Below are 11,074 nucleotides of genomic sequence, written 5' to 3'. Positions count from 1 at the left end.
GATGAGGAGGCGATTGATGAGATCGCTTGGGCCTTGCTAGGAGACGCAGACCCTTAGTTTTGCTTTTGTACATATTTACATATTAACTTAAAGGAATAGCAAATCATGAAAATAAGAACCTATAGCATTGTAGTGGCAACCTTATTTACTCTTTTAAACGTACAATATTAGAAATAAAGAGGTACAGATTTAATTTCCTTAAAATTGTAGTAAAAAATAAAGGAAAACAGAGGATTTGATGTCCGGATGAAAAAGAAAAAGCAGGGGAGTTTTCTCTAAAACACCCAAACTGATTGTTATTACTAAAGATTGACTATTTATTCAATATGGCTCTAGCTAGAAACTATCATTATAAGAGAGTAACTAAGTATCATTATAAGTTGACTGTTGGTGGCAATTTTTCGTTTTTTGTCCCTACTGTGATAAAGAAATGTTGCGTTAGCGCTAATGTTACACGCTACGATAGGATCATCGAAAATTCATTCTAGTAACTATTAGAGACGATTTGTTACAATTGTTTGCAGCACAGCAATGAATTCCCGTTGAATTCGACACACGATCTAATGCAGATTTTGTCTACTTATTACTTGATTACTAGGAATATTAAAGAAAGGAAATTTTGTCCAAAAACAATTTGTTTTTGGGTCGTCGTTCACCTCTACTTTGCTAATAAAATACGACTCACGCAGCTGATGAGGATGAAAAGGCCAAGCCAAAAGCTGTCTGTATGTACAGAGCTGGAAAGGAATGAACCAAATGAATCAAACCAAAACATATCTACCTACATTCTAATTACGTACCAGATTTTAATTAATACACTTCGCTCTATTTCGCTGCTTGATTAAAAAACTAGAATCCTTATTTTGCCAATTTCAATTTTATATATATATATTATTCATTTCCAAATTCAAATTAATTATGAGCAGGTAGCCTGAGTGTATTCAGAATCCGGTTCTGTTAGGAAGATCAGAATGGTGGGCTAGTTGATATATAAATAGTCAAAAAGGAAAAAACCATTGCAATTATGCATTTAAAAACGAAAAGAAACATTTTGACCAACAAAAAAACTAAACTAAAGTAAAAAATAAAATAAAATAGAAGGGAAACAGAAAGGCACTTCTTTTACATATGCAAAAGTTTCTTAAGAAAATATTTCATAGAGGAACACAATTCATCAACCACCCATTAAATTTTAATTTCTTATCAATAGTCATTAGCGTAAAGAAGAAGAAAAAGAAAGAATGTTGAAGATAATAATAATAAAGATGTAAATATTTTTACCAAGTTAATCCATAATTTTTTTTTCAGAAGATGAGAGAGTGCCTGCTTGACATTTTATGAGTTGATAATTTATCGTCCACGTATGTGGTATCGTTTCTTTATATCTGAATCTTTTTTTATAAATCTGATCGTTACGGATTCTTAATCAAGCAGTACACTACACTAACTTGAAACATCTTCTAAGCAATATTAATATTTACTTTTGGTTATTAAACTATGCATAAAATTAACTTCCCACTTAATGACACTTCCCAATTAATGACACGTAATAATAACAACTAGATATTTTAGTATATAATTCATTCACGTGTGTCATGTGATGAGTCCAATCCATAATTTTTGTTTTGAATTTATAATTTTTTAATTATAGATATGAATGGTTTATCAATTAAATCAACTTTATAATTTAACATTATTATTATTATTATTATTATTATATATCTTTTGGTTAAGATGGCATTTATATTCTATTTGTGTGTCGTCCTTCCAACTTAAGGATACATCCAAATTACAATTGTCCTTATCTTATTTTCTTATTTATTCCTATCATCCCGGCGCAATAGTGCAATAATAATCAATATTTTAACAGATTTATGGTCATTTATTTGGAAATTGTTGATTAAATTAATTAGCTGCAATGGTTTCATTGCCAATAAAAATTATTTTTGACAAATAGCTAGATCCTCCTAATCTTTTTGTCTTGCAAAGGCTACAGCTCACACTGAAAGAGAACCTCACGATGACAGCATGAAAGTAAATTATACTAAAATCAAAGAAAGCTGCTAGAGCTCGCTAATATATGACTTTTATTTTTCATTTTTCTTTTCCCCTCTTGTAGGTTGTATATATTTGTATTTATTCTTGTCATTAATATATTCTTAGTTTTTATTTGAGAACAAATTCACCGTAAAAACTTCAATCGTTTAATCAGGAGAAAAAGCAGTACTAGAAATTTATATGGTGGTTATAAAGGAAGTCAAGTTGTACTGTTCTTAAGAGCTTGGACGCATGAAAACATATATATATATATATATATATGTATTGATCAAAGAAGTTCAATATTGAATTACACGATTAGTTTTTTCATTGGATTGCTTGAAACATGTTTGTTCCCATTGACTATTCACAACCGCTATATATCCTATTAGATAATAAGCTACTCGTACGAAACAATTATATATATATATATATATCATTTTTTTATTTGATTCTAATCTAGACGAATTAAGCACAATTTGGAGGATATGTTATTTAATTAGACTGACCGAGTTAATAATAATGATCTCTATATACGTATTTACAATTACATATATTCACTTTTAATATCTGTTTAATATGATATATACTTCTGTGGTCATGATTGAACAAAACTATCTTTAATTAAATATATAATATTGATGAATAATTCAAAAGTTATCAAATTTATTTACAACATAACATTGTGTATGTATAGTAATATATAATTTTTTTTAATTCATTTATCAATATCTACTTTCAATAATATTTTAACATATATTATAATGTAAATAAATTTGATGGTTTGGTTGAACGCAGAAACAAGCACGGGAAAGGGAAATGTAGTTGCTGTACATGTATGAAAGATGAACCATGTTTGTGTAATTATGACCCTTCCAGCTGGCTTCTGCTCCTTGGATTCAATTTTCCCTGTTCCATGTGCTTAATTTGCACGTGGGTTTATCCAATCGCAGGCAGAGTTGCTCACACGTTTGCAGAACCTTCTTCTCTTTTTTTTTTTTTTTTTTGAAAATATACTTAATTTTTTTAGAGTAATTAGTTTTGGTTGAAGGGAATCTAAAAGCTAATATAATGACTGACAACGAGCAGGATCTTTGAGTTCACCTGACTGAGATCTCACGTTATGCTTGATTTGTTTCATATATATTATCAAGAAAAGGTCAAGTAATTAATCATGCATCATAATATGTAATTTTTTGTTAAAAAAAATCATATATAAATTCAATTAATGAGGCCAGCTAATTAATGCATGAAGTTGGCCACAGCTCATCTCTTTCCATAGATATCGACAAGAACATATCATGCTCCTCTTCCAAGCTATAATTTTATTGATTTATTTTTGTTTTTACTTTAATCAAGATCTTTTCAATTTTATATTTTTTTTTTCCTTTTTGAACTACAATCAGGATCTCTTTAGTTTCTTCTTTTAATTGCCTGCCAAAAAAGATCTAGTTTTTATTTTTTTAATGTTAAAAAAAATTCAAACTCAAACTCATTATATAATAAAATAATGGTTTTGTCATATTTATGCCTAACAAATTTTGATATACTCGATAGGAATGTCCTGCAAGGGCAACTCAATAGTAAAAGAAACTGTGCAACAGTACAACTTGGAATTCCCCTCTAATATCAAACATATATATATATACACTCAATAGGAAGACAAATGGCAATTTATTCCCACTGACTTAATAATTACAGGAACTGAAAATAAATATAATTAGAATAATAAGAATAATTAATTTTGCATGATTTAATTAAGCAAAAATAGTTATTTAGCCAAAAAAAAAATATGCAAAAAATAGTTACCAAAAATTAGACAATATATGTATTTTTATTCTAATAAGTTTGTGTGATTCAGACAAACATTCTACGATATCGTTAATTTAGCACAGACTAATCAAATATAGAAACAAGTTTATATATTTTTTTTCTTCCAAATTATTTTAATTTTGACCGTCCGATAAGTTATTTATTTTGCTCCCAATTTCGTCCAGGACTTTGCATTTTGATTATTAACTTTTGGAAGGATTTTTTTTTTCGGGTAATAACTTTTGGAAGGACATGTTACCATCGACTGACTTTTTTTTTTTCTTTTTAATTGTTAATTTTTTGCAAGCTGATAAGATAGTTTTGAGTGACTTGGGTTATGAAAAACAATATCAAAAGGTGAAAATTGCACCCAAAAAAAAAAAAAAAGAAGAAGAAGATTATAAGGAGTCCACGTCTAATCAAATACCATCCATATAAAAAACAGGTGTAGTGCAAAGAAGTGCACCCGTAAATTGCTCCAATTAAAACGGCGTAAGCGAAGAGTCAAATTGACGGTCTCTGAGGTGGCAATATATAATTGGTAGAAAAGAATAACATAAATAAGAGACCCATATCATATAGTTTGACCAATAGAGAAAGTGAGCCTCCAAAGAAACAGTGATTGAACAGCAGAAAAAAACAAAGATCGGTTTCACACGTTTGCCAGTAGAGTTGGTAAACATAATGGAGCTAGCGCGTACGGCCTAATTATATTTCTTTCTTTGTTTAATTTTTTTTCCTTAATTTCTTGCTAATTAATATTAATGAAGCGTATGAAGCGTGTTTGTGGACTGTATAAAGTATAAACACACTGCCAACAAAAAATTCTTCATATCCAAGAATTCGAAAAAGAAATTGCAAGCTTTTTTCTTTCTTTTTCTTTTTTCCAGGCCTTGTTTGTGGCTTTTCAGAATTTCAAAGGGGTACCTACTTCTTCCTCGAAATCTACAATTCTCATTAACTTGTACTAATTAAGGTTTTCAGCGCCATATTTCTTTGTCCATAAACACAGCGACCTGTATTTCTTGAAAGGGGGGTTCTTTAAATTCTTGACATCAAATATTAATTTCAAAAAACACACATCTTTCAGGTCAATTTATGAGCTTTTTTTTTTTTTTTTGGGTTATTTATTTGGGTTTCTTCGTTTTATTCTTTAGTTCTCGTCTAACTTTTTTCCTGAATTAACCATAAATATGATGAGATTTCTGAATTTTCATATATAAATTAGACTTTTTGAGTTTTGCAGCCTACTACTTCTGATCAATTTGATTTTTTTTTTTTTTTTTTGGTAATAGATCAGTTTAATTTCTTGAATTTATTAAGAAGTTCATTTCATAAAAAAATCCGAGTACAAATGAGCTGGAATTGCATATATCTAGATTTTGTTATCCTTGTTAATATTTTTTATTTTTTAATTTTTGGTGTGCTAAAAAAATTTTCACTTGTTTAGTAATGCTTCTTACAGATTTACGTAGAACCAGGTTCATCTGAACGGGAACAAAATAAGCAGATGCATGCTTTAATGGAAGCCCCTTCAACCAAATGGTCATCTGAACTGGTACATATATATATATAACTAGTCTAAAACTTTAGCCATAGCAATTTTTATTTCCTTAAACATAAAAAGATTTGTACAATTTTCTGATATTAGTTTATTTTTCCATCTATAGGAAATGGAAGAAATGAATTGTCTGGACTACTATTGCCTTGATGATGAGCTAAGTTTCGAGTCTTTATACACTGAAAGCTACTTATCTCACCCAAATTCCAATCCCAAAAGCTCACAATGCTTTACCACTTATACACCAATGCAATCTCCTCATGGGCCTCAGACAGTCATTGAAAGACCTGCCAAACAGCTCAAGATCACCCTGGATTCTTCGTCTTCCTCTCACATAATTTCCTTCCAGAGTTCGAACGAGAGTACTGTGAAGCCCAAGGAGTCGGTGGGATACAATTCCAATGGAAATGGAAATATGGATTTTCCATCATTGATTTCTTATCAAGATTCTTACAAGCAGATGCAAAATCTTTCGACAAATTATGGGCAGGGAGTCAAGAGACCGGTTAATGATAGTGCTATGAGACTTAGTAGGACTCCTTCACTTGCTAAAGACCATGTAATAGCTGAGAGAAAACGCCGAGAGAAGCTCACTCAGCGGTTCATTGCTCTTTCAGCTATTCTACCTGGTCTGAAGAAGGTATATCTATATATATATATATATATATATATACTTATATATGCTTGATTTTAATTATCAGTATTATTTATAGATAACCCTAAGTATAATTTTTCAACTTCACCGAATGAAAAGCTTTTCATATCATGATCATTATTGGCCATTTTTTTTTTTTGACAACATTAAACTCATTACAATTAGGAGAAAGGAAGATTTTACTTAAATTGATATTTGAATTCTAAATCTGGAAGTGCATTCTCAGTTGACAAGCCTATAAAATTTGGTATACTAGTTATGACAAATAAACATTTTTTATGAAACAAATAAAATTAATGTCACTCAATTTGGTAGCTAGACAAATTAGGTAAGATGCGGGTGCAATCTTGTCCAACTTTCATGAGAAGATAATTGCTTTGAAGGAAGTGGTGTGCTATATCAGATATATATATATATATATATATAATATTTTGATGTTATATAATTTGGATAACAGATGGACAAGGCTTCTGTGCTTGGAGATGCCTTAAAGTATGTAAAACAGCTTCAAGAACGTTTGAAGATGCTGGAAGAACAGGCAACAAAGAAAACAGTACAATCGGTGGTTCTGGTGAAGAGATTTCATGTTTCTGATGAAGGTGACATCTCTTCGTCGGATCATAATCATAACGAAGTTGTCAATAGCTGCTATGATCAGCTACTCCCTGAAGTTGAAGCAAGAGTTTTGGGCAAGGATGTTCTTATACGAATTCACAGCGAGAAATTAGACCAAGGATGTTTGGTGGAGATACTAAACGAAATTGAGAAGCTTTACCTCACAATTGTCAATAGCAGTGTGTTACAATTTGCCAATTCTACACATATAACTATAGTAGCTCAAGTACGTACATAATGTCAACACTCCCTTCTTCATTAATTTAATAAGTTTCATTCTTAATTGTACAATCACTTTATTTAAATTCTTAACTAATCCTTTTACGAATTTACTCGTTAGCACTCTCTGCTAGACTAGTAGTTCTCTAAGCAAGATCCATCTCAAATTAATTAAGCTTGTTATTATTTGTTGCAGATGGAAATTGAATTCTGCATGAAAGCGAAGGAGCTCGCAAGAAACTTAAGACATGCTTTCCTCAACTTCATTTGACACCCAAATTACATATAGTACCGAAGAACTTCTATATGTGCTTTCCGTCGATATATTTCTATGCCATACACAGCTTGTACTAGGACTAGGAATCATTATTAATTGCTGTCTTTGGGGCTCTTTTTTCTTCCATAGTTGAGCGTCTAAAACAAGAAAAATTATTCAGGAGGCTACTGAACCACCCGAAGCAGCCGTCGCTTGGTAATTCTTCAAGTTGTAGTACAAGTTATTGCTAAATTCTGTTTTGTGTACGTAAATCTGTATGAAATATAATCCGTACGTAGTAATTTGTATTAATAAGAATGATTAGACATTTGTTTTTCTCTTTCCTTTTCTGAATTTGAAACAAAAATATGTTATATTGTTATATATCATTGATTGGGTTAATTATAAACTTATGTTAGAAGTTAATATTAATAATAGTACTGGTATTAAATGCATATAATCATATTTAATATAATCATTGTCATATGATCATACCAACATTTCCCCCCGCGCCACCCCCTTCCCCCCCCCAACCCACCAATTTATTTAAAAAAAAAAAAAAATTACGATATCATTATTTTAGGACGTCACAATACAATATCATAGACTTAGAGAAAACTCTTCACACTCACACCTTTAAAATTTTAATTTAAAAAATATTTTAATCCTCACAAATATATATATATATATATATATATCATTTTCTTTTCACTAAAGTGGTTGTACATACAGACAATTTGTCTTATATATCAAATTCTTTCGTTAGGATTTCAATTTCTAAATTATCAACTAATCATAAAAGTCTACAACATGGAAATACATTGTTTTATTTTTAAACTACCTCATGCAATGAACACTTGACTAGTGCTTGTATGCTTCAAATCTTCAAGTGTGAGATCTCACATCGGTTGGAAAGGGGAACGAAATATGACTTATAAGCGTGTGGATACCTTTCTCTTGCAGAGGCCTTTTAAAACTTTGAGGGCTGGATTATAAGAGAATTCCTCATGTCCAAAGAGGACAATATCTGTATGCGGGTGGTCTGGTGGTCTGGGTTGTCACAGATGGTATCAAAGCCAAACCCAAATCGGTGTGTCAGGGAGGACGCTGGGCCCTAAGGGGGTAGGATTGTGAGATCTCACATTGATTGGAAAAGGGAACGAAGCATACCTTTCCTTTGCAGAGGCCTTTTAAAACCTTGAAGGCCATTCTCCAATAAATTAAGTATAAAAATTTGAAATGAAATTAAATATATAAAATAACATATATATATATATATAGTAATACTTTGTTTGAAACACACTAATATGTTAAATGTTAAATATGTTATATCAATTAATGATTTAATACTAAAACCTTACGCTTGCTAATGATGTAGCAAGTGATAAAAATTGCTACTTGCCTAATTATGATGTTTCCATTTTATGTTAGACATCTATTGATATGGTAAGTGCTAAAAATTATTATTTGTCCAACTCAAACTTTAGTATTGATTCATTAATTTAAGATGACACTTTTAATATTATTTGATACTTCAACACTATCCTCTTTTATGTTAAACAGCTATTGACTTGAAAAATGCTACGAATTACTATTTGTCCAATTAAAATTTTAATATTAATTTATTAATTTAGATGACACCTCTAATATTAATATTATTTGATACACAAAAACTATCCCACCTTATATTGAAAATATGTTTCCCACAAAATATTACTCTCTTTCTCTATCTATCCATCTCTCTCTCTCTATATATATATATATATACATATATTGGGGACGAAAGTTTTTTACACCAGACCTGATCAATTTCAAAATCTAAAATTTATTATATGTGTGGCTCTTATCAATTGGGTTATTCTAATAAAACAGACCTAAAATATATCTAAAAGTATATTTTTTGAGTTTATAGATTGTTAGTTACTAGCATCCAAAAAGTATTAAAATTGTCCTCTTAGAAGCAGCCTGCCATTAATTTATTAAATAATGATTGGATTGTGATTTTCGCCATTAAACTCAGTATTTTTGTACATAAATTACATATAATTTGGCATCGGTGGAGCAGCATAAACTATACTACATCACCCATTAGAAAATTATTGAATATAATATATTTTCATAATTTATAATTGGAAATTAGGTGGCCTAAATACTAAGGATTACCACATCCTTAACAAGGTTTTAATTGTGAATAATTAATATTTTTATATATATTTTTTTTAAATAATTAACTGAGTTATCATTGATCATAGAACTTACATATTAATAAACAAAAAGATAGAACACAGATTAACAGTTATGTATATATATATATATATAACCTTGATATAGTCCCCATCGACACAAACATTGTCATTCGCATCGGCAATCTCTGGATGCTACATGCTTCACCAGAATCCAGCTAATGGAATATTAATTTTCGATGGGCTCATTTGTTACATTGAATGGCATTGAATTGAATTTGAAATGATTAAATATAGCCCAATCAAAAGGGGCCCAACTTAAAATCCCATTGGAATAGACTTTGATAATAGTTTAGTCCAATTCAAGCTTGGATCTTACATAAGAGTTGTTCTTTACAGTGTTAACAGTTAAGTCATGAAAATAATTACCAAAACAAGTCGAGTCATGAGTACTTGAGCCAATGGCCGCCAAAGTCAAAGTAAGAGAAAAAGGTCACGTTATATGCACCAGTTCTGTGCTCTTTTCGCTTCGTCATCATATGGGAAAAAGCCAAAGTCAAAGTAAGAGAAAAAGGTCACGTTATATGTACCAGTTCTGTGCTCTTTTCGCTTCGTCATCATATGGGAAAAAGCCAAACAAGACAAAAATGTATGGTAAACAAAAACAAACAACAACAAAAGAAAACGACGTTAAGTAAGAAGGTTAAAACGAACGGAAAGGTTGACACCCATCAACAATTTTGCAGCCCCTCCAGGAAAGTTGAAACGGGGTTTACATCTATAACTATCAAATCAGTTAATATGTATTTTCAAAGCATCCAACGCTAATGTCATTATTAATTACAGAAAATAAAATGATCAAATTGACTAATTAATAGTCGGCTGGAGAATTTTATAGCCGTATATGAGTACATCAATATAATTAATTTTCAAACTTAAGTAATTATATACATATTTTTTAATAGTGGGCTGGAAAAATTTATAGCCGTATATGAGTACATCAATATAATCAGTTTTCAAACTTAAGTAATTATATTTTTTAAAAAAATATATATTATAAGTGAATACGTGTACTAATATAATTGTTAATCAAAGTTTCGTGAAAGATATTATCTCTAATATATAATTAGACGAATATTTATGAAAAGAATGGGCATTAGTTGTGCTTATTTGATCTCTGAGCCAAATAGCCATCAACCTATAAACAATTAGACATGCATATGAGAGAAGTAATTATTTAAACATCTTTATGTGTATTTCTTCAAGAATAGCTGATTATTATATCGAAAAGAATAAATTAAGAGAGAGCTATAGGATCGATTATAAAACACCAATTATAGATAAATAAAATGATTTTTTTTTTTTAATTTCAGCTGTTAAAAAGCTTATTAATACCAACACAACGATGAAAGAGTAAATATTGCAATTGATCTTTTGAGATCTAGGCACTGCCTTTAACCTCAACTGGCTTGATTAAGTTTGTACACATATGTTTTAGAACAGCAGCAGCCACCAGGTTAATTAATACAATAAACATCCAAAAGAAATATAATTTTATAACAAATGATATAGTATATAACAAGAAAAATAAATTCAAAAAAATATAAGTAGGAGTAGTTTTCAATAATTTTTATGACGCATCATAAACGAGTTTAAAATTCCTAGTGTTAATTATATCATAGTCATATTTCACATGTATCTCATTATGTGCCTGTCTTGTTAACTCTAAAGTCTTA

At 30.0% G+C, this 11,074-nt stretch overlaps 1 protein-coding gene across 1 annotated transcript; it reads left to right on the top strand.

The window, feature by feature from the left end:
• The first annotated feature begins 4,696 nt into the window (after positions 1-4,696).
• Positions 4,697-7,499, top strand: LOC107424977 (transcription factor bHLH18). The gene is made up of 5 exons (XM_048479780.2): positions 4,697-4,772; positions 5,315-5,407; positions 5,520-6,050; positions 6,523-6,906; positions 7,096-7,499. The coding sequence occupies exons 2-5, from the start codon at positions 5,360-5,362 to the stop codon at positions 7,168-7,170; spliced, it is 1,038 nt and encodes a 345-aa protein (XP_048335737.2). The 5' UTR covers positions 4,697-4,772; positions 5,315-5,359; the 3' UTR covers positions 7,171-7,499.
• Positions 7,500-11,074: the final 3,575 nt, after the last annotated feature.

This window comes from Ziziphus jujuba, chromosome 7, assembly GCF_031755915.1.
Source record: "Ziziphus jujuba cultivar Dongzao chromosome 7, ASM3175591v1".
NCBI lineage: Eukaryota > Viridiplantae > Streptophyta > Magnoliopsida > Rosales > Rhamnaceae > Ziziphus > Ziziphus jujuba.
The sequence above is the reverse complement of the archived record's forward strand: the minus strand, read 5'-3'. Positions and strand labels throughout refer to the sequence as shown.